At 42.0% G+C, this 25,508-nt stretch overlaps 1 protein-coding gene across 3 annotated transcripts in view; it reads left to right on the plus strand.

The window, feature by feature from the left end:
- Positions 1-25,508, plus strand: part of PLBD1 (phospholipase B domain containing 1) — a 147,812-nt gene that overhangs the window by 95,349 nt on the left and 26,955 nt on the right. For 2 of the 3 annotated variants that reach the window (XM_030207166.1, XM_030207148.1), the window contains exons 5-7: positions 3,752-3,913; positions 7,776-7,920; positions 17,540-17,740. In XM_030207166.1, coding sequence (XP_030063026.1) covers positions 3,752-3,913; positions 7,776-7,920; positions 17,540-17,740 — 508 coding nt within the window. The remainder of the gene's footprint in view (positions 1-3,751; positions 3,914-7,775; positions 7,921-17,539; positions 17,741-25,508) is intronic. The other variant, XM_030207158.1, reaches the window with a different exon arrangement.

Consider the following 25,508-nt stretch of genomic DNA (forward strand, 5'->3'; position numbering starts at 1 on the left):
CCTCACCAACGACTTGTACAGGGGTATCAACACTTCCTTTCTTCTGCTGATCACACTTCTCTCTATACAGCCTAGCAACCTTCTCGCTACAGCCACCGCCTTGTCACACTGTTTCGTCGCCTTCAGATCCTCGGATACTATCACCCCAAGATCCCTCTCCCCCTCAGTACCTATCAGACTCTCTCCGCCTAACACATAAGTCTCTCTTGGGTTTCTACTCCCTAAGTGCATCACTTAGGTGCAGACTGATGTCTTAATAGAGGGGGGGGGGGTAGGGTTAAAACTGTTAAAAGTTTGATGACAAAATATACTATCATGCATGTAACGAGTCTTGTTTCACTTAGACTCCCAAGAACCTGTTTTATTGGCTGTATTCCATTTGAAGTGTCATCAATAAAAAACGTTAAATCATAAAATAAAAGCATGGTACCGGAAGATTGGAGGGTGGCCAACGTAACACCGATTTTTAAAAAGGGTTCCAGAGGTGATCCTGGAAATTACAGACTGGTGAGCCTGATGTCGGTGCTGGACAAAATGGTACAGACTATTATAAAGAACAAAATTACATAGCATATACATAAGCATGGATTATTGAGACAAAGCCAACATGGATTTAGTGAAGTGAAATCTTGCCTCACAAATCTGCTACATTTCTTTGAAGGGGTGAACAAACGTGGATAAAGATGAGCTGGTTGACACTGTATATCTAGATTTTCAAAAGGCATTTGACAGGGTACCTCATGAAAGACTCCAGAGGAAATTGGAAAGTCATGGGATAGGAGGTAGTGTGGATTAAAAACTGGTTAAGAGATAGAAAACAGAGTAGGGTTAAATGGTCAGTATTCTCAATGGAGAATGGGCTTCTGCAGGGGTCTGTGCTGGGACCATTGCTTTTTAACATATTTATGAATGATCTAGAGATAGGAGTAGCTAGTGAGATAATTAAATTTGCCGATGATACAAAATTATTCAAAGTTGTTAAATCACAAGAGGATTGAGAAAAATTGCAAGATGACCTTACGATACTGAGAGACTGAACATCCACATGGCAGATGATGATTAATTTGAGCAAGTGCAAAGTGGGAAAGAGGAACCCGAATTATTGCTATGTGATGCAAGGTTCCGCATTTGGAGTCACCAACTAGGAAAAGAATTTAGGAGTCATCGTTGACGATACTTTGAAACCCTCTGCTCAGTGTGGCAACTAAGAAAACAAATAGAATATTAGGTATTATTAGGAAAGGAATGAAAAACTAAAATGAGGATGTTATAATGCCTTTGTATCGCTCCATGGTGCGACTGTACCTTGAATACTATGTGCAGTTCTGGTCACCACATCTCAAAAAAGATATAGTGGAATTAGAAAAGGTACAGAGAAGGGTGATGAAAATGATAAAGTGGATGGGACAACTTCCCTATGAGGATAGTTTGAAACGGCTAGGTCTTTTCAGCTTGGAGAAAAGACGGCTGAGGGGAGATATGATAGAGGTATATAAAATGAGTGGAGTGGAACAGGTAGATGTGAATCACTTGTTTACTCTTTCTAAAAATACTAGGACTAGGGGGCATGCAATGAAGCTACAAAGTAGTAGTAAATTTAAAACGAAGCTGAGAAAATACTTCTTCACTCAATGTGTAATTAAACTCTGGAATTTGTTGCCAGAGAATGTGGTAAAAGCAGTTAGCTTTGCGGGGTTTAAACTTAATGCATTTCTTGATTAGCTTTCGAAAGTTGCCCTTCTTCGTCAGTCCGATCTGACGAAGAAGGGCAACCTTCGAAAGCTAATGAAGAAATGTTAAGTTATGGCCAATAAAAAAGGTATCATCTTATTTTCTTTTTCATGTTTTATTTTGTTTGATTTCTATTGATAACCTTAAGAGAGTAGTAACTGATCCAAATCTGGAGACCATAAATATCAAACGTGCAACAGTATTCTGCAATAATTGCACTCTTTTTACTAACTTCTTTGGTAAAACTTTACTAACTTCTTTGAATAGCAGACAAACACAATATAACAATAGTAGTTTACTCAATGTTAGTGCTTGAACCAACAGCCAAAATTCATCCAAGCCAAAATATTTGCGAATAGTTCTTAACTTTCTCATAGTTTAGAATGATTTTTGTACTATTAATTTGACATAAGTGGGAAAGGTCAATAGGCTATCTACTACGAATCCCAAAATTCGTGTAGGTTGTTCAAAGAAAAAGAGTCCAAACTTATATAAAAATTTTGAGGAAAACTTAAGTTTTCAGGTCCAAGCCATAAAAATTTAGTTTTTTCACGGTTTAATTTCAAACGATTATTAGTAATCCAACTATCAATGAGTTGAACACACACTTCCAGACAAATGGGAAGGCTGGCAAAACCTGCCTGGATGCCCGGCCATATCCTCAAAAAGAGGTTCATATCTAAACCTTCATTATCCAAACTGCAACGGCATAAAGTACAAATTCACGTATGCTACATCCTTCTCCTTCATCAGCACTCAGCTTTGGAACTCTTTGCCGAAAACCATAAAAACCATCACCAACCACCTAGCCTTCAGGAAATCACTAAAGACCATGTTATTTGGAAACGCTTATCCCACGGTCTCTGCATGTGTCTCCACTGTTGGATGCGCATCAATCTAGAGACAATTTTGGACACATTCCTCTTCCCTCCTCTCTCCTGGTTTCCCTATTCCTTCTGTCCCTTCCTCTTCCTCCCCATTATCTCTTGTGTAGGTTTTCTGCTGTATTAGCTTCATTTCACTGCATTGGCATCTGCCTCTGTGGTGCGCTGTAAGCCACATTGAGCCTGACACTGTTGGGAAACTGTGGGGTACAAATAATAAATTTCTTTGGAATGTCTAGTCCAGTCTGGCCCATTTTTGAATTCTGTCTCTTCACTGTTTATTTTCCACCATGCCAAATGTGATACCCATTCCATTAAATTTTTAGAGACTTATTTTACTCCCAGACACAGGCATTCTCAATGATTTGTGCATTTTTCTTTCCAACTTCCACTGTGTTGGGAAATTAAAAAGGAATAATGAGGTGATGAGGAATACAGTATCAAGTCAACATTACTGCATACCACTGTAGAAAAAAGGAGAAGTGTGGCCTTGCATTTTCTGAAAGTAAAGATCAAGGTTAGAACTAGAAACCTTATTGCTTGTACAGTGGTTTGCAATGTAACTATTGGAAAGGGAGGTGGGACAAGATTTGATATACTGCTTTTCTGTGGTTACAGTCAAAGCAGTTTACATATTATATACAGGTTTTGTATCTGGGTCAATGGAGGGTAAGTGACTTGGCCAGAGTCACAAGGAGCTGCAGTGGGAATTGAAACCAGTTTCCCTGATTCTCAGACCACTTCACCAGGGTAGCTCTACCAATTTCCAGAATTACTGTAATGATGCAGTACATCAAAGGACAGTGACTTCCTTCATGGTGAAGGAACTCTGAACTTTCACAGGACCACCATTTTCATGTATTTGGCATATGCATTCCATTTGAAATTTGGCTGGCAACACTATTTATTTATTAGCATTTATTTACCGCATTTTTGAAGGAATTCACTCAAGGTGGTGTACAATAAGAATAAAACTTGAGCAATAGATAAGTACGGTAGTAAAAATATTGAAATACAAGGTATGCAATAGTAAAATATGATATGAAACAAGTGAACCCAGAGGAAGGCAAACCCCTCCAATGCAGATGTATTACTGAAAAGTGTTTCTCCCCCCCCCCCCCCTCCTGTGTACCTAGCCACTGTCTATTATTAACATCCTGTTCCTGAATGGAGTTGGAGATCTCTTGGACCTTATCCCTGTGCTGTTTCCCTCTGTAAAAACTAACTGGATGTTCATTAACAGAACAGCACCTGGGGACTACAGATGGGATGTGGATCATTGCTCTGCCCTTATCAAGGTAAGTGCAAAACAAAAAAATCTTTCACATCTTCCAATGTAATTGTATATTTCTGCCAGCACTTTTCTGTATTTCAGAGTTGTAGTGCACATTTTGGTCATATGGAAAACTGATCCCCCAATATTTAAACACTATAATCTGTGTTTACTTCAAATGCTGACTTTAGTATTTTCATTTATGCTCAGATATTCAGTGCCAGGCTGTATCCGGACACCAGTGCTGAATACTGGCTATAGGGTGGCCGCCAGATGTTATCTGGGTATCTCCGACATTCGGCGCTGGCACCCAGTTAACCATCCAGATAAGTTAGGACAACTGTTTTGCTGTCTTGACGTATCTGGATAGTTATCGAGGTATTGATATTGAATATCATTAGTGCACAGGTAACTTGTAGTAGTATGAGCGAGGGTGGGCCTGGAGCCTTGAAAAACACAGTCACAGAGAGGTTTAAAAGTGAAATAAACCAATTTATTTAAGAACTGAAAATTGAGTGACTAGTTCCCCTCACAGGTCAGGAGAAAATACACCAAAAGTAGTTCTCTAATATGTCTCTCACAAGGCAGTACTAACAGCTTACTTCTGGCCTAAAGTCTCAGAGTTACCGTTCTGTCTTTCAAAAATACAGCACAACTGGCAAGGCTTAGCCTCAGTTCAAAAGTTACCATTTCAGCAGGGTTCCAAGATACACTTGACCTACCTGACTAGAGCTTCCACAGCTTATACTTCAGTAGCAGAGACATAGGGTGAAGGGCTTCTCTTCTCTCCTTGGGCCTCTGTCACTGAGCTGTGCTGAGATTTTTATCCTGTCTTGACCACACACTTTCTGGTGAGTCATCTGTTCTTCGTACTGTGGCCCACCTTCTAAGGTGGCTCTGTGACTGTGAGGGAGTGTTGTTAAGGGGGAACGGTAATTTTCTATAGACTCCCTCATGCTTTGTCTTTGCCTCAGCCAGTGATGTAGCTATGGAGGGCCACGTGGGCCTGGGGCCCACCCAAAATGGATCCAGGGCCCCTGGTTTGGCTGGTGGGGTTCCCCAACCCCCGCCAGCTGAAGTGTTTCTTCAGCATTGCTCTCCTTACATTGCTTGCCCTGCTTCCCTCTCGTCGCGTGCATTAAAATCGAGCATGCGCAACATGGAGAAACACTTCAGCCTAGCCAACGTATGTGGCATTGTGGCAGGGGAGGGGTTGTGGGCCAAAATGTGCCCCCGACTTCGGGCTCTGGCCTCCCCACTTTGAGATCTGCCTATGCCCGTGGCCCCAGCTCTGTCCGGGATAGTACTAGGGTGGTCAGTGAAGATTTCCAACAGCATTGCATGGATAATGCTGCTGAAAATCAGTGGCTGGCCCCAGTGAGCAGCACTTATCTGGGTAGGACCATTCCAACTGGGATAAGTGCTTCTGAATATTGACCCCTGAATTCTTTATAGGTTGATACATTTGCATGTCGTCAATGTTTAAAATAAGAAAATTACGGTATCCCATATGGTATGCAGGCATCACACTACCTTCAATAGCTGTGGCTCTGTGAATGCTGTTTTGAGCAGTAGTCCTTCAAGGCCATCCCAGTGAAGAGAAGCTTGAGGCAAGGAAGTGAACTTGCATGCCTCACTTAGAATGTGTTCAAGACATTTGGGTGGCAGTTCTATAAATGGGCACTCTTTTTATACATGCCTTAATGCCGTGTAGTGAGAGCTTGTTCCATAAAAGCATACATTGTCTTATAGAATACTAGCATAACCCAGTATCAATGCGCCTAATGTTATTTATTTATTAGTTACATTTGTATCCCACATTTTCCCACCTATTTGCAGGTTCAATGTGGCTTATATAGTACCGTAAAGGCGATCGCCAATACTGGTATGAACAAATACAGAGTTATGTTTTCGTAGAATAAAGTTTATGTGTGACAGACACACTTGGGGATCGCAAGGAGGAAGAGTTATGTCCAGTACGAGCTTTGGTTTCGTTGTGTTGCTGGGTTGAGGCATTTAAGTTGTCTCGTTAGGGTATGCCTTTTTGAACAGGTTAGTTTACAGTAATTTCCGGAAGTTTAGGTGGTCATATGTTGTTTTCACGGCGCTTGGTAATGCATTCCATAGTTGTGTGCTTATACAGGAGAAGCTGGATGCATAGGTTGATTTGTATTTGAGGCCTTTTTTTGTGGCTGCAGCCATAGAGCTGATGTAGCTGCAGTCACAAAAATGCATCAAGGGCACATATGACTTATAGCATTTTGTAAGTTCCATGAATAAGTCCCCCCCCCCAAATTGCCTGCCCATGTGTATGCCCCCTTGCATTTATGCAGCATAACACTAGCACACACACGTATAAGGGTACACTTACCTCCAAAAGTGCTAGTATTAATAATATTTATTTTTCTATGCTGTTTCAACTAAAAGCTCTGAGAGGTTTACAATGAAAAAAAACCCCAACAACTTAGCAAATAAAATCAAGAAAAAAGATCAAACAACAACATAAAATACAATCAGAGTAATAATATAAAAACAAAATTAACAAAGTACAAAAAATAATCTAAAAACACCAATCATCAATTGTAAAACTTATTGAAAAGTCAGCTTTTCAACATCTAGAATAGTATTCTGTATTTTTACGTGCATGAGAGGTGTGTACATGCAGACACCCTGTTATAGAATTGCTCTTTTCGTTCTTAATGGTTAGCAGTAAAGCTGATGGTCTGATCCATGTTGTAGCCATCTTAGGGAATTTGAGCCATCCTGCAGTTTTGCCAACCCAGGCACACCAGCAGACAGTTTAACTGGTAACAGCAGGAAACACACAATAAAGGTTAAGCAGTAAAAGTAAATGGAAACTTCCTTTCTCTGGATACAGATGAGCTGGACCTCCAAATCTAGCATGTTGGCTATCTGCCTACCTGCCTGAATTGGGACATACAGCTGATTTTGTACCAGTAGGACTCTGGATGTGCATTTGGTTTGTTAACATGCCTTAAATTTAATGTTTGCACAGTTGATCTAACGTACAGTAACCTAAGAACTAACATGCATGAAGAAGATTAATGCACATAAAAAAAAAAATGTCTATTAACAAAAAAAGCTTGAAAGAAACTGAAAAAAAATTTCTCAAGATCATGGAAAAAAAATCTGAAAATGACCTGAAAAGGAAATAAATGTATTTTCTCTGCTGATACCAATTCCTTAGAGAGCAGGGGTTCTCTAACCAGTCCTTCAGACACACACAGCCACTCAGAGGAGGAGTAGCCTAGTTCAGTGGGTTGAAAACCTGGGAACTGGCTTTGATTCCCATCGTAGCTCCTTGTGACCCTGAGCAAGTCATCTACCCAGTAGGGCCAGAGAAAGTACCTGCATATAATATATGTAAACTGCTTTAGTTTTACCTGCAGAAAGGCGGTATATCAAATCCATGACCCTTTAGGTTAACAGGATACGTATAATATGCATGAAATAGATTTGTATGTTATGGAGTTAGTGCATATTTATTGTGCATATACTGAAAACCTGACTGCCTGGGTGTGTCTGCTGGAGGACTGAGTTGAGAATATGGTATAGAGGGTTGTTTCAGGACTTTTTGGCCTTCCTTCAAGTCCTTTTCCAGAACTTCCTTTCAGTTGAAAGAGTTTTGACTTGCCTCCTGTGCATTTGTGCCTTGGAGGTACTTCTGTGTCTCTATCATGTCTCCCCTCTCTCACCTTTTTATCAAAGTATACATATTAAGATATTTTGTCTGTCTCCATATTCTTTATGACAGACCACTGACTATTTCAGTGGCTGCCTGCCCTCTGACCCGATCTGTAATGATGTGCTGTGTATTCATTATCCAGATAGCTTGCTTTTAATCAAAGTTTCTGGCTTGTTTCCAGGTTCTACCTGGATTTGAAAATGTCCTTTTTGCTCATTCCAGCTGGTACACGTACGCATCCACCCTGAGGATTTACAAACATTGGGACTTCAATATCAGCGATGCAAACACCAGCACCGGAAAGATGTCCTTTAGCAGCTATCCTGGTACATTACCAGAGAACTTAAATAATTAAAACACCCTCTGGGGGTAACTGAAAGAACTATGGATGGTTTAGAAGTTAATAGAGAAGTGTGATGTGTGTGTGTGTTGTTACCACTCAATCAAGTTTCTAAGCTAGGTATATAGATTTTGTAAAATTATGCTTCAGTAGTTAAAGAATTAGATTGAATTGGGTTTCATATAGTATTTTTAGGTCTGTGTGTATTTTGTACTCATCATTTCTTGAAAGGAAGAGAACTAGACATAACTCAGAATTAAAAGAGTGGCTACAATGACAGACAAGAGGTATCTGTGTAACAAAGTGACATATCACTCAATGCCACACGTAAAGGGCAGCTGTATAACTGAGTGCATGCAGTTACTTGTACCTTGCATGCATACGTGCACAGAAGATTGGCATTTGTGAGTGTATTTTTTAGATTGTAAGCTCTTCGAGCAGGGACTGTCCTTCCATGTTAAATTGTACAGTGCTGCGTAACCCTAGTAGCGCTTTAGAAATGTTAAGTAGTAGTAGCAGTAGTAGTATTTGCACTACGCACTATTCTGTAGGAAAGTGTTGCTACAAGGAGGCATATATGTGAGCAGAGCACGGGAGGGTCCTGAGCGTGTCTCCAATATACCTGCGCAGCTTACAGAATACTGTAAGTTACATGCTTTGCATGGTACATTTTAGGCGTGTGCATTTACACCTGCAGTTGACCTGGTAGAAATGGTCACACCTAAATTAAGTAGCCTAATGGATTGTGCAGTGGCCTGAAAACCAGGGGAACTGAGTTCAGTTCCCACTGTAGCTCCTTGTGACTCTGGGTAACCCTCCATTGCTCCAGGTGCAAAATAAGTACCTGTATGTAATTTGTAAAACCATTTTGATTATAACCATAGAAAGGCGGTATATCAAATCCCACCTCCCTTTCCCTCCTCCTTTATGCTAGTATTGTATAAAGGCTTCTTGGCACACGGATGCTGTTATACAATTGGGACTAGATTCTATATTTGGTGCCAAAAATATCAGGGTCGAAAGAAACCGCGCTTAACGTTCTTCTGAAAACCACACCTAAAATTAGGCACAGTTTACAGAATATGTGTAGCGCCTGTTCCTGTGACTAAATTTAGTTGTGGCCAACTAAAACCTGGTGTAAAAACACACGACTAATGTAGGCGTGGATTGGGCATATTCTATAACACTGCGTGTAAATTTTAGGAATGTCCACACCCCGCCCATGCCCCTCCCATGGCCATTCCCCCTTTTGAGATCCACACGGTCCGATTTACGTGCATTGCTTTATAGAATACACTTAGCTATGCATGTAAATCCTAATTAGTACCAATTAGTACTGATAATGGCTTAACGTCCAATTATCGGCGCTGATCGGCTTGTTATCTGATTAAGTTCCGTGCACAAATCGGCTACGGAACTTTAGATGCCATTTATAGAATCTGGGGGTTGGTGCTCAGCATGTGGCAATGCAGTGCCTTACTGGAGGCACCAGCTTCTAGACTTGCCCACCTGGTGTTTGTGTTTGTATACACAGACTTGTTGCAGAGTTCTAGTGCTGAGTTCTCCAAGAATGTCTCTTGCTTGCCCTGGGATTTGTAGTATGGAGTGTTGCCACGATTTCGGTTTCTGCCAGGTACTTGTGACCTGGCTTGGCCACTGGTTGGAAAACAGGATACTGGGCTAAACGGACCATTGGTCTGACCCAGTATGGCTACTCTTATGTTCTTATTTTTTCTTTTGTTGTGTGTGCTACACTTTGCTCCCCACACTGCTTGTCCAGTAGTTTCTCTGCTCACACAAGTGCCGCAAACCTTGGAATTGGTAAGGAGAGAGTGTGGAGCGTTTGAAAGGTGTTGAAAGCCATTATAGCTTTCTGCCATCGTGCATACCCCATAGTCAGCTTCCTGTTTGAATTGTACAATACAATGCAATACAGTGTCTTATAAATCGCAATATTCCAACAGTTGGATTTGATGTGGCTTCCACAATAAGAAACTACAAAATTTTGTAGGTTCAGAAAAAAGAAAAGTATATTACAGATACAATTTCATATGCTTTAGCTTTATACATGACCAACAAAATTTTCAAATAATTATGTTTTAAGCTGTGTATGAAAAGATTGATTGCTTTCTAACCTCATTTCTTAAGGAAGCTTATTCCATTCTTTAGCGGCTTGATCTGCAAAAGTCTGCATAAAGAAGCTTTCAGTTGAATGCCCTTTGCAGCAGGAAAATCAGTGTTATGCCAAAATATGATCGGTGTTTCTTACCAACTGAAAGGGAATTTTGACAATGTAGCAAAGGTTCCTTGATACAAATGGTGAACTTGTTTAAGTTGCTGGCAAAGGAATGCATATTCCTGACTGAGAATTAAAAAGTCTGCATTAAAGTCTTTCAAAAAATAAGCACTAATCATAAGAGACTGGAAATTCTTTTTTTAAAGAACTATTGGTATATACATCTATATAAATAAAAATGTAAATGTTCGTTTGTTCAAAATCTTAAATCTCTGAAAGTTCTTCACCGATTGCTTTCAAATTTGGACACAATGTTGCATGCGAATATACACATGTTTTTATATACCTACTATTACAGTGGTGGAAATAAGTATTTGATCCCTTGCTGATTTTGTAAGTTTGCCCACTGACAAAGACATGAGCAGCCCATAATTGAAGGGTAGGTTATTGGTAACAGTGAGAGATAGCACATCACAAATTAAATCCGGAAAATCACATTGTGGAAAGTATATGAATTTATTTGCATTCTGCAGAGGGAAATAAGTATTTAATCCCTCTGGCAAACAAGACCTAATACTTGGTGGCAAAACCCTTGTTGGCAAGCACAGCGGTCAGACGTCTTCTGTAGTTGATGATGAGGTTTGCACACATGTCAGGAGGAATTTTGGTCCACTCCTCTTTGCAGATCATCTCTAAATCATTAAGAGTTCTGGGCTGTCGCTTGGCAACTCGCAGCTTCAGCTCCCTCCATAAGTTTTCAATGGGATTAAGGTCTGGTGACTGGCTAGGCCACTCCATGACCCTAATGTGCTTCTTCCTGAGCCACTCCTTTGTTGCCTTGGCTGTATGTTTTGGGTCATTGTCGTGCTGGAAGACCCAGCCACGACCCATTTTTAAGGCCCTGGCGGAGGGAAGGAGGTTGTCACTCAGAATTGTACGGTACATGGCCCCATCCATTCTCCCATTGATGCGGTGAAGTAGTCCTGTGCCCTTAGCAGAGAAACACCCCCAAAACATAACATTTCCACCTCCATGCTTGACAGTGGGGACGGTGTTCTTTGGGTCATAGGCAGCATTTCTCTTCCTCCAAACACGGCGAGTTGAGTTCATGCCAAAGAGCTCAATTTTTGTCTCATCTGACCACAGCACCTTCTCCCAATCACTCTCGGCATCATCCAGGTGTTCACTGGCAAACTTCAGACGGGCCGTCACATGTGCCTTCCGGAGCAGGGGGACCTTGCGGGCACTGCAGGATTGCAATCCGTTATGTCGTAATGTGTTACCAATGGTTTTCGTGGTGACAGTGGTCCCAGCTGCCTTGAGATCATTGACAAGTTCCCCCCTTGTAGTTGTAGGCTGATTTCTAACCTTCCTCATGATCAAGGATACCCCACGAGGTGAGATTTTGCGTGGAGCCCCAGATCTTTGTCGATTGACAGTCATTTTGTACTTCTTCCATTTTCTTACTATACACCAACAGTTGTCTCCTTCTCGCCCAGCGTCTTACTGATGGTTTTGTAGCCCATTCCAGCCTTGTGCAGGTGTATGATCTTGTCCCTGACATCCTTAGACAGCTCCTTGCTCTTGGCCATTTTGTAGAGGTTAGAGTCTGACTGATTCACTGAGTCTGTGGACAGGTGTCTTTCATACAGGTGACCATTGCCGACAGCTGTCTGTCATGCAGGTAACGAGTTGATTTGGAGCATCTACCTGGTCTGTAGGGGCCAGATCTCTTACTGGTTGGTGGGGGATCAAATACTTATTTCCCTCTGCAGAATGCAAATAAATTCATATACTTTCCACAATGTGATTTTCCGGATTTAATTTGTGATGTGCTATCTCTCACTGTTACCAATAACCTACCCTTCAATTATGGGCTGCTCATGTCTTTGTCAGTGGGCAAACTTACAAAATCAGCAAGGGATCAAATACTTATTTCCACCACTGTATATAGATGTCACAGCTGTCGTACTCGCGGAGCAGAAGCAGTGCGACGAGTAATTGCAAATCAAACTGAGGAAGAACGGTCATCAGCGAACGAGCAAAACAGACAAAGAATTGCTCAAATACGTGCCGAGGAAGCAGCAGAGCGACGTGCAGCCAGACTTGACGATGCACGGTTGCGAGCACTGCGATCGCGTTCTGCAGCTTCAGATCTGCTTCGTTCTCAACAGAATCAACGCGACAGGCTGAGAGTGGCTTAAATCTCCGAAAGTTCTTCACCGATTGCTTTGAAATTACGCGCATGTTTTTATATACCTACTATTATATAGATGTGTCAGCTGTCGTACTCGCCGAGCAGAAGCAGTGCGACGAGTAATTGCAAATCAAACTGAGGAAGAACGGCCATCAGCGAATGAGCGAAACAGACAAAGAATTGCTCAAATACGTGCCAAGGAAGCAGCAGAGCGACGTGCAGCCAGACTTGACGATGCATGGTTGCGAGCACGGCGATCGTGTTCTGCAGCTTCAGATCTGCTTCGTTCTCAACAGAATCAACACAACAGGCTGAGAGTGGCTTAAATCTTCGAAAGTTCTTCATCGATTGCTTTCAAATTTCGACACAATATTGCATTCGAATACGCGCGTGTTTTTATATACCTACAATTGCAAATCAAACTGAGGAAGAACAGGCATCAGTGAACGAGCGAAACACACAAAGAATGGCTCGAATACGTGCTGAGGAAACAGCACAGCGAAAAAAATCACTCAAGGCTCTTGATCAATCATTGCAAGATTTGCATGGAAACATCAGACCATTTGGAAACACTAGCGGACGAAATAAATGCTTGCCTAAAATACTCTGTGGCAACACGTAAAGACGTTAAACTTAACTACAAATATGCGTGTCCAGCTGCAAAACGATCAATCAGCTCAGATATTCTCACATCACTTGCTGAAAATTGGGAACGGAAAGGTGCCAGTTGATCTGACCTCAGGACAAATTTCATTGCCTCATAACTTCTGCAATTTAGTGACCTCAAAAGAACAATTGGTTGAAAAAGTATTTCCCAATATTCAAACCAATTATAAGAATCACGATTCGCTGAGTGAACGAGCTATTCTTGTGGCCAAGAACAAAGACATCTACGAACTGAACAATATTATTCAGTGTAACATTCAAAGCGAGCCACTCACATACAAGTTCGTCGACACTGTTCTGGAAGCAGATGAAGCAGTTAATTATCCAACAGAATTTTTCAATTCACTCGATCTGCCAGGGATGCCACCGCACGTACTGCAATTGAAAATCAGCGTGCCAATTATCATGTTGCGAAATATCAACCAGCCAAAGCTTTGCAATCGCACGCGGCTTGCAGTAAAAAAAATTAATGAGCAATGTCGTACAAGCAACAATCTTGACAGGACCTTTCAAAGGTCAAGATGTCCTCATTCCTCGCATTCCTATGATTCCAACAGATATGCCATTTCAATTTAACAGATTGCAATTCCCAATTCAATTGGCGTTTGCAATCACCATCAACAAAGCTCAGGACCAATCTTTAGAATTCACCCGTTTACATCTACATACGGATTGCTTCTCACATGGACAATTATATGTTGCATGTTCTACAGTCGGCAAACCAGACAATCTCTATCTCTGCACACACAATGGAACAACAAAAAATATTGTATACCCACAAGCATTGTGAAATTAAACATATTAGAAATGTGTGCTTCCTCTTTTCTTTCTTTTCCATTTAACCAGACTGAGCCACAGCAACGCTTGGCCGGGTAGAGCTAGTACTCTTTAGTGCGTAGATGGCAACTCCAGTAATTGAGAAACATGGCCAGTGCTGGGCAGACTTCTACGGTCTGTGCCCTGATCATGGCTGGACAGATTGGATGGGCTGAAGTGGAGCTTCGATGACAGCTTCAGTAGTTTGAGAACAGGGCCAGTGCCGGGCAGACTTCTATGCTCTGTGCCTTGATAATGGCAAGGACAAATCAAGATTATGCATATGTAGTATCGCAACATACCTTATGCTATGAGTTTAGCTTTTTGGGCAGAGTAGATGGATCATACAGGTCTTTATCTGCTGTCATCTACTATGTTAAGAAGCCCTTAGTTGTATACCGTGGCAGCCAGCTCTCAGGAAATAGAGCCCTGTTAATGCAATCTCTTCAAACATGGAATCACATTAATGCTTATCTCTTGCCAACATCAGTGGGCTTCTACATGTGAATTGTGCTCTATTCCTAATCAATAAATCAAATTTTGATACATAAATATTATAGTCTGTGTAATGATTAGAGATTGCTAGATGGTTTCAAACTAAATTGCCTGACAGCACATGTGGAGGGGCATTTTCAATATGACGTCTAAATCCAACTTTGGACGTTTTGCAGAAAACATCCTAAAATCCAGTAGCGAACATGGCCATTTTTGGACCTTAAAAATGTGTATTTTTTTTTTCAAAAAATGGCCATTTGCTAGATGATGATGTGCTCAGTGTGTCTATCCTTTTGGACCATTTTTGAACCCCCCCCCCCCCCCCCAACCAAAAAAAAAAAAAATCATCCAAGTGAAAAACACACAAAATAAGGCCATTGGGATATAGGAGGAACCATCATTTTTAGTAGACTGGCTACACAGACATCCCAGCAGAGCAGGTGGGCACCTTAGAGGGCACTGCAGTGGTCTTTACCTAAAAGCTCCCAGGTACACATTTCACTGTTGCTCCCTTATATTGTATAGTGAGCCCTCCAAAATGCACCAAAAACCTACTCTACACAACTGTACACCACTACAATAGCCCTTATGCCTGCAAGTGTCACCTATATGTAGGTACAGTAGGTTTTTGGAGGGCTCACTTTCCACCAAAAGTGTAACAGTGGGTTGTGGGTCTGGGTCCCCTTCTCTACAGTGCACATCACCTACCACTAGGCTACTCCAGGGACCTGCTTGCTGTTCTAATAGGACTGACCATAACATGTGAAGCTGTCATAGATCCTGGTATGTACTGTTTCTTTTATATCTTTGGGGGGGTGGGAGGGGGGTAATTGATCACTGGGGGAGTAAGGGGGGTGTCAAGCCTTAATCCCTCCTGTGGTCATTTGGGGCATCTTTTTGTGACTTAGTAAAGTGGAGGAGTAGCCTGGTGGTTAGTGCAGCAAGCTTTGATCCTGGTGTGCTGAGTTTGATTCCCACTGCAGGTCCTTGTGACTCTGGGCAAGTCACTTAACTTTCCATTGCTCCAGGTACAAAATAAGTACCTGCAATACAATATGTAAATCACTTTGATTGTAACCATAGAAAGGTAGTATATCAAGTCCCATCCCTCTTTCACTTAGTCATTATTAAAACAGGTCTAACCCAAAACATCCAACTTTTAGCCCTGGACATTTTTGCTTTGTTCCATTATGGCATTAAAAAGTCCAAGTCTTAGGAATGCCAAAGTCCTGCCCTCAGCACGCTCCCAACACACACCTTTGTGATTTGGGCGCACTTCAGATGAACTGCATAGAAAAATATCTTAAACTGAGTTTTGAAAATAGCAATTTGGACATTTTGGGGAAAAAAACACATCCAAATGCCGCTTTGTGCCAGTTTTTGGACATTTTTCTTGTTTTTGAAAATGAGCTCCATAATCTCCATATGGTTGCAAAATAGTTCAAAATTCATACAACTTATCTAAACAGATGACGCTCGCTATCTTGACAACAGCCAGGGTCCAACAGTGCCGTGTTTTGGAACAGTAAATCCTTCATTGGGAACCCCAATCCATTGGTAATTCAGTCAGCATGGAGAAAGTGCACTGCAGCAAAAATGGCAAAGGTGCTTCCTGTGGAAAAAATTAGTGAGTACAGTGATATCAGTGAAAAAAATGTATTGAGCAAGCAAGTCACAAGTAAATTATATTATGATGTTCCATGCAGATTTGCTGTTCTGAAGTGGGACTCTGTTGGACCCTGCTGTTGTCAAGATAGTGAGTGTCATCTATTTAGATAAGTTCTTTGAATTTTGAACTATTATGCAACTATATGGATGTTTATTATTATATGTGCTATCTTGTCAGACATGTTATTTTAAAAGTATTTATCAATGTCTAATCAATACAGAGACCATATTGTTTGTCTTGGAATTTGATTTATTGATTAAGCGCAGAGCACAATTCGTATATAGAAGCCTGTTGATGTTGATGAGATGATAATTAATATGCGCCTGTGTTTGAGGTGATTTGCATTAACATGGCTCTGTTTCCTGAGGGCTAGTTGCCACGGTACATAACTGAGGGCTCCTTCATTCACTATTAATATTTATTGGGTTGCGTATATACCAATGATTTGTGCCTATTTTTTTGAGAGAGTTTTGTGCAGACTTCTTTAGAGTGGGTTCTCAATTTTTCTTTTTTTTTTTTTGAGAGAGAATTAAAAAGGGCAGTCAAGGTATGACTTTTATGAAGAAAGGTTTGGAAGGGTCCAGGAGAAGACTGGATAAGTAGGATTCCGATACATAAAGGATGGCATTTAAATAATGCAATTAGGTTGATTCTAGGTTTCATGGCATGAATTACTTTTGGCTGGGGTGTGTGTGTGAAATCTATAACTGGGAACCACAATGTAGGTGCCCTGAAGCTGCAAGATGATGTGTTAGACTACTATTGTGTTGACATCTGCGCACTACAATTTGGTGCACTCGCCAAAATGTGGTGGCAGGTGTAAATGGGCATACCTAAGTGTGGCAAGCTCCATGCAGAACTTACAGTATTCTAGAAGTTCTGCATGTAACTGGGAGTCCGCCCAGTTGTATTTCGTGTTGCAGTTAGCGTAAAGCAAGTTGTGTGCCTACATTCTAGAATAGCATTGAGCCATGTGGCTGCTGTTTGTGTGCATAAGTGTTCACTTATCCACATAAATGTTAGTATTCTATACATGTAAGTGCACAATGGCATCTACATTTTGGCAATCAGTTGTAGAACAAGGCGAGGGGTGGTTTTGGTGATTTAATTCCTTTCATTGACGGTTCTAAGAGCAGATGGAATAGACGTCTGTTTTTGGATGGTTTAGGATGTTCGGGACAGGAGGATGTTTCCTTTTGATTATTATGCCATCGTATAGTTCTAAATCGAGCTGCTTAGAATAAAAACACTTCTGAAGGTACACTTTGTGTTGGTTGTCAAGGAACCACAAATAATGTGATTCATGCCACCTAGCCAATCACCAGAAAGATAATAGAATAGTTTTAAAATGTAAAGAGCTAACATTGCAGTACATTTTCAGACATAGGGAAGGGAGAGAAGGATTTTGTTTTCTCTGTAGGTCTTGGTCCTGGAATACAGGGACATTCGTACCTTTGTTTAGAATGCACAGTACCATGTAAAAATTCCTGAACAGTAAAATAAAACTTGTTTTTTTTCTGGCATAGGTTTTCTGGAGTCATTGGATGATTTTTACCTTCTGGGCAGCGGTTTAGTGATGTTGCAAACCACAAACTCCATCTTTAACAAGACTTTGTTTGAATACATGGTGCCTGAAGCCCTTTTCACTTGGCAAAGAGTCCGAATTGCCAACATGATGGCCGACAGTGGCACCACCTGGGCGCTCACATTCTCCAGGTACAATTCTGGTAAGTTTTTAAAATTTAAGCTACTGATATTCAGGTAGTTATGCTTCTTTAGTGAGGCTTGACATACTGACATTCAAAGACAAAATGGTTTATAATCAAAAATAGTATAGTTTTGGAAAGGAACTACGAAACCAATAGGAAAGAATGACAAAAAAAAAGCAAATAAAAGCAAGTTAAAAAACAGAAAAGGAGAAAAGCTGCAATTCTTACAAGCATCACTGCATTTGGAAAGGCTATGGTAAAGAGGTAGGATTTCAAGGCCGTTCAATGAATATTCTTGAGAGGGGATTTGCATGCTGCTGCTTATTTTTTATTTAGTTATTTTTTTTGTAGTGTGAGATGAGTAGTGAGGAGAGGACGTTTGAGCCTGGAGGGTGAAGTGACTTGCCTAGGGTGACAAGGAGTATCAGTGGGAGAAGCAGGATTCAAACCCTGGAGTCCCTGTTGCTCTAACCAATAGACTACTCTCTACTGACAGCAATGGATGTGTGTGGGGCCATTTTACTACGCTTCGTAAGCGTCTACGCACACCTAACGTGCCAAAATGGAGCTACCGCATGGCCCTTGCGGTCATTTCATTTTTGGCACGCGTCCACTAAATGCTCCTGAAAAATATTTTTTATTTTCTAGTGTGCGTCAGCTACGCGCTCCAAGTGGGATTTGGCACGCTTTGGTTGTTACCGCCCAGTTACCACGTGAGACTTTACTGCTAGGTCAATGGCTGGCGGGAAGGTCTCAGACCCAAAATGGACATGTGGCAATTTTAATTTTGCTGCACATCAATTTTCGGCAAAAATGTTAAAAAGGCATTTTTTTCCAGGTGCATTGAAAAATGATTCTGCTTGCGCTGAAAACATGCATCTACACTACCGCAGGCCATTTTCACCACGCCTTAGTAAAAGGACACCTTTGTTAACAATAACTCCTTGAGCTCATCACAAGTGGTGCTGTCTTGGTAAATCAGTGAAGACATCCTGGGCTGGATTCTATAAATGGTCTTGCAAAAGATGGGTGCTAAGCACACACCTTTTATAGAATCGTGTTTGGCTCTGATTCCCACTCCCTACCTTTTGGGCACCAGATTTATGCCTGGTGTAAATGCTGGCGCCCAAGTTGGGTGCGCTGACCCATTATTCAGTAACAACACGCATAGCTTATATGCTCTTCCTATGGCCACACCTCATTTTGAGTTGCATCCTATGGGATTTGGGAGCCTGGTGTTAGAATCTCGCACAGCCAGATGTGCACGCAAATCCCAATTGGTGCCAATTAACATCAATAGTTGGTTGTTAGCGCCCAGTTATTGTTTGTTAATGGCTCGTTAGCCAGTTAAGATTTGCACTTATCTCGGCAGGGTGCCAAAATCTGGGTACCATATATAGTATCCAGGAGCCTGTGCATATGATACAATTAAGGCCCTGATTTGTCAGATTTTTACAGTAGTCTCAGAATGGGAGTAAAGCCTTTGTAACTCAGCGCCTAAATATTATGGGGCCCTTATACAAAGTGGTTGTAAGCCCCACGCAGGCTTACCACACGCTAATCTGCAACTACTGTGGCCCAACATGGGCGGTAGTTCCAGCCTCAGAGTGCGCCTTTTCCCGCGCTAGGGGAATTATGGCCATTATTTTTTAGTGCGGCACTAACCTGGTGGTAATCAGGCAGTGCCATGCGCTACCCTGTTACTGCTGGGTTAGCGCGAATGCCCTTATCACCACCTCAGTGGATTGCAGTAAGTGCTCTCCCTCACATGGCCATGTGGAAAGAGCAATCTTACCATATGGCCAAGGTTTTTTCTGGCCTTGATGCGGTAAAAGGGCCTCAGCGAGTAGCAAACACGGCTGGTACCTCAGGGACCTTTCTACTGCAGCTTGGTAAAAGGGCCCCTATGTTTGTTTCTGGGCTGTGTGCTGTGTTTTTCATATATGTAAAATTGTGTCTTCATTTGCTATGTTAGGCAAAGGGAGAAAGTGGGTTCCGAAGTAAGGATGAAGGGGGGAGGTGTGCGAGAGAATAATTGTAGCAAAACTGAACCTAAATATAACATATCTGGGGAACATTAAGGCTTGAAAGGGCATGTATAGTAAAGCTCCATCCATGTATTTTATGAAAAAGTAGTCTACAGAGGTCAGGCTGAAGTTATTTCTTGTAGGTCTTCCCAGAATAATCTTTTTCAAATGCTGGGCAAAAGCCACGCTGCCCAGTCTCTCTTTACCCCTCCTTAGGAATAGAAACCATATTTGCTTGGGTGATGGGCTTGTTTATGTATTTATTTATTGGGATTTATTAACTGCCTTTATGAAGAGATTCACCCAAGGTTGTGTACAGTAGGTGATTTTCTTAAGATGTTTTGGATTTGTCTCAAATATGTACGATTTGGATAATGTTTTACAGTTCTAAGAAAATGTGTGTGCTTCTTAGGAGGGTAATTATTTTAGCACAGTTTGTCCTGGAAACATGATTAGATTATTTGTGTCCCTGAGTGTTCATTGTTGGAGACAGACTGCTGGGCTTATGGACCTTGATCTGCTTGGAATTTCTAATTTTCTTATCCTAATATAAACCTTGATATGATATGAGAGAGAGAGAGACTGAGACTGGACTCATAAGGGAGCTGTTGCATTTCCTTTATCATTTTGGCCACCCTTCGCTATACCTTTTTGAGATTTGGATTATTTTTCCCAATTTTTTGATAGTGAACTTGTAGAACAAATAGAAGTAAATCAATTTTTTACTCATTCCAAAAGTACAGTGACTAAGGGACACTCAAGGAAGTTGCATGGAAGTACTTTTAAAACAAATAGGAGGAAATATTTTTTTATTGAACGAGTAATTAAGCTCTGGAACTCTTTGCCGGAGAATGTAGTAACAGAGGTTAGGGTATCTGGGTTTAAAAAAGGTTTGGATAAGTTCTTGGAGGAAAAGTCCATAGCTTGCTATTGAGACAGACATGGGGAAGGAACTGCTTGCCCTGGGATTGGTAGCATGGAATATAGCCAGAATATGGGTTTCTGCCAGGTACTTGTGATCTGGCTTGGCCACTGTTGGAAACAGGATACTGGGCTAGATGGACCATTGGTCTGACCCAGTATGGCTACTCTTATGTTCTTATGTTTTACTCAAATTTTAATTTTCACCATAGATTTCTAAAACAGTTTTGGAACACTGAGCAAAAACATTTTAACAACTTTGAATATTCACTTTTGTTAAAGTCTTAACAAACTTTGGAGAGCAAAAAATGTGTAAAAATGTATAATTCTGCTCTATCAATTGTGTAAACAGAAAGTATGGTGAAGGATTATCATTTAGATCAAACAGAAGCTTCAGCTACCCCGAGGCCATTTCCTGCAGGAAAGAGAGACATCTTTTTTACCTGCTGCAGTAAAAGGGTGCCTCGGCGTGCGCTAAACACCCACCGACACAAGCGCAGGCCCCCTTTAGCTGCAGCTTGGTAAAAGGGGCCCTCAAGGTTTTTGATGTTTGCAGCAAAGCAACAGAGGAGAGTGAATCCAAGGAGCAGAAAACAAAGCAAAATGGGCCTCCAAGAGTGGGTTTGTAACCAAACTTTAATGAGGGACCCGGCCCGGGCTGTGTTTCGGTGGAATGCCTGCATCGGGATCTATTAAAAACAATATAAAGATGTGTATATACAAACTTGTAAAACAATATAAAATAAACAATATACATAAAATGATAATTATAATTAAAAACATGCATATAATCCAAAAAAAGACTAAAACAACATTTTGATAAAACTAAAGTCAACATATTAACAATAAATACACAAAAATATGATATGACCTGCGTCGGGTCCTTCATTAAAGTTTGAACAGTATGCAGGCACTCCGGGCAGGAAAGAGGGGGTTCTTTCCTGCCCCGAAGAGGTCACTAGACCACCAGGGCAGTACAGTGAGGGGAGGATACCCTTAGGGGGGTGTGACGGGGGGACGGGGTGTGTGTGAAAGGGGGTGGGGGTGGTATGTGATGGGGTGGGGTGTGTGAAAGGGGGCAGGGCATGTCTTCTTTTTTTTTTTGGGGGGGGGGGGGGGGAGAAAATATATGGTAACCCTATGGAGACCCATAGTGCAATGTTTTTTTTATCTTTGCTTTCTTCCAAATTTTCCTGTATGCTGGCTAATCATCCTGCTGTTCAGTTGTGCTCTACTGGGTCATGGTATGCATTTCTTAAAGACTTTGGTGGCATTTTCAATGCACTAATGTAATTCCTCACTTCACCTCTCTAAGTGGTGGCCTGTGGTGGCATCCCGCGCACTGAGGCCACATTTTACCACAGTGGGTAAAAAGTAATTTCCTTTAAAGGACCAGTAAATGGCCATACGCTAATGAAACACATTGGCGCGTGGCCATTTGCTGCAGGAACCCTTACTGCCTCCTATTTAGGAGGGGATGACGGCTCCGGAGCTAACCTGGTGGTAACTGAGCAGCACACAGTGCTGTCTGATTACTGCTGTGCATGTCCCCAGCACTAGAAAATAGAAAAACAATTTCCTAACACCAGAAACAGTGTGATCCAGAAGCCAGAACTACCACTGGGCTCCTGAGCGAGCCCGGTGGTAGGGCAGATTTCCCGCATGTAAACCCACGGTAGCCCTACCACCGGGTAGTAAAAGGGCCCCTAAATATTTTATTTTGATCTTTTATTATCTTCAACTTTTGTGCTTCTGGTCCTACTTCATATTTAGTACTGGAGTGTATAAATTTCAGGTAGTCTTCTGTTAATCCAGTGTGTTTAATGTCTAGTGTAAACATTAACTTTGAAAGTATTTAGGATTCCTACAGAAGTACAAGGGGGAGGGAAGGGTGGATGTTTAAATAGCCAAGCTATTCCATGTGCTTTTTGTTTTTTAATTTTTACCATATTTTCTAAGGATTTCTGGGGTTTATTTTTCACATGGCTGCTATGGGGTTAAATTTGTGGATACATGAAATAAATGCTGCTTTAATGCATTTTAAGTCTACGCTATAAGATGACAAAAATATTAACAGTTTGGAAGGGGATGGAGACTTCCTATAGCTGCTGTTTGTGGGGTATAAGGGAAGATTTAGCAGATGGGGTGATTGCTCCTTTATGAACAAGCATGTCTATTTGGGAGTGCACTTCCCCCTTATGTGTAAACTTAACTGTGACCCCTTTTTAAATACCGTATTTTTCGGACTATAAGACGCACCGGATCATAAGACGCACCTAGGTTTTAGAGGAGGGAAATAGGAAAAAAAAAATTTCCTTTTTCCCTCCTCTAAAACCTAGGTGCTCCGGTGCGTCTTGTCCGAGTTCGGGATCGCCCTCCCCCCGGCCCTGTCACCACTTCTCTCCTACTCACGTCACGCGATGTTCCCTGGTGGTCTAGTGACGTCGGGGCAGGAATCTCGCCGAGACCGTCAGGCAGCATACAGGAGGACGGAGAGCAGAGCGCTGGGCAGGAAAGAGGGGGCTCTTTCCTGCCCCGATGTCACTAGACCACCAGGGAACATCGCGTGACGTGAGTAGGGGAGGGCGATCCCGAACTCGGAACTCGCTACCTTCGGACTATAAGACGCACCCCCCATTTTCCTCCCAAATTTGGGGGGAAAAAGTGCGTCTTATAGTCCGAAAAATACGGTAGTTTAATGAGAATATGAGGAAGTGTCTCAGGGGTCCCTTTACAAAGGCACGCTGAAAAGTGGCTTGCGGTAGTGTAGGCGCGGGTGGGTCTGAGACCTTACCGCCAGCCATAGACCTGGCAGTAATGACCTGCACGTGTCTGCTACGTGCGTCCGAAAATAAAGATTTTTCAGACGTGCGTATCGGTCACATGCCAAAAATGAAATTACTGCAACAGCCACGCGGTAGTCGGGCGGTAACTTCATTTTGGCACGTGCAGATGCTTGTGCAGCTTAGTAAAAGGACCCCTTGGTGAGCTGGACTGGTTGAGAAAATAGTATCTAACCCAGATCCACCAGCACCAGCTCAGATCCTTCCATGTTGCCATGGGTCACAGAGATATTAGCTCTACCAACAACACACTCTTGCTCATTCCACACTCTCCATTCAGCATAGTCCTTCCAGTTCAGGCTTTAGAGTGGGTCAAGGTCCAGAACAGAAACCCGGGGGAATTGGGAATTTAAGTGGGGCTTCTTTACAGTATCTCACCAGCCTGGGGAGCAAGCATCCTCACTCCCGCTTCAAAGAAATCACACAGCACTCCAATAGTGACTTTTGAAGCAAACTCAACGTTACTGAACTTTCTGCAAACAGCAGTCAAATTAATTTTTATAACTTAATCTGTACAGTAGAACGCCTCCTGTCCATTCAAGATTATGTATTACAACCTCAGCCCTCTTTTCCCAAACTTGATCTTAGTAATTTCGGTATTTATACATTTACAGGTACTCCTGTCCTTTACCCATCCCAGAGGCTAGGTAATAATCCAAGGCTGCTCCTGTATTTCCTTGATCACAGTCCACATCCCTCAGACACTTCTGGAGCTGCACCCTGGCCTTGAACAGGCTTCCCCTGTCCAGGTCCCTGCTTTGGTTTCCCCTTACCAACCCTCAGCTCTCACACCCTCACAGTTGCCACTTAATGGGGCAGCAACTACTCAATTCAGCCTGAGTTTATTTAGCCACTTTGGGATCCACCTCTCCTCCAAGGGTCTCAGCAGGGGTACAGGCAACCAAAACCCACTCTCCCTCACACGTCAGGGCCTTTATTAACTCCAGCTCCACCTCCCTTATCAATCAAATAACAAACTTACTTTTTCTGCAGTTCATTTCAACACCCCTTGGGCTGGGCTTCCTTCCCACCCAGGGACATCCCATGTTTTCCCTCCAGTGACTCCAGAGAAAGCTATCATCACTCAGGAATCCTCATATAATGGGGGATTGCAATATTATAGTAATAATTAACTATGCAGACTTTGTTTATTCATAAAAAAGCTATATAAAAGCACCAGGTAAAGTTGAATTAAGAAGGCAAGGATTAACTGGTTAATATTCAGCTGGCGATGGTCAGTGTCAGTGTCACTAAATATCTTGGTCTAAATCAGCCAGTGTTAAATGTTGACCATCACTGGCTGATTTAGACCAAGATATTTAGAGGCAGGCCTTATATGGGCACCAGAAAAAGGAGAAAGGTTCCCCTACAACATGAAGAACTGCACAAAAAAGTAGGGATGGACCAATGGACATATGTTGTAAAACATTTGCCAGGGATGTATGCAAAATAGCCAAGTTTAATTAATATAAAATAGAAAAAAGTAAACGAGCCAAAAATGGGTCTCCAAAAGTCTGTCCTACAAAGAAAAGGCTTGTTAGTGAATGTTCAAGAGAAGACGCAGTGCCATGTTTTGGCATAATCACCTGCGTCAGGAGTCAGACATCTTAGGGGCCCTTTTACTAAGGCGCACTGAAAAATGGCCTGCGCTGGTGTAGGCACGTGTTTTGGATGCGTACAGGTCCATTTTTCAGCGCGCCTGCAAAAATGGCCTTTTTTTAGGGGTGGGGCAAAAATGGACGTGCGGCAATATTAAAAACAGCCACGTCCATTTTTGGCATGAGACCTTACTGCCACCCATTGACTTAGTGGTAAGGTCTCATGTGTTAACCGGATGGTAATCGTCAGCATGTGCACACTGCTGATTACCGCTAGGTAAGCGCCACATGGTAGAAAATTTCTACCGCGTGTTTTGGACGTGTGTCAAAAATGGAATTACCACCCAGGGCATGCAGTAGCCGGACAGTAGTTCCAATTTGACGTGTGTTGTACGTT

This window comes from Microcaecilia unicolor, chromosome 1 (genome assembly GCF_901765095.1).
Source record: "Microcaecilia unicolor chromosome 1, aMicUni1.1, whole genome shotgun sequence".
Taxonomy (NCBI): domain Eukaryota; kingdom Metazoa; phylum Chordata; class Amphibia; order Gymnophiona; family Siphonopidae; genus Microcaecilia; species Microcaecilia unicolor.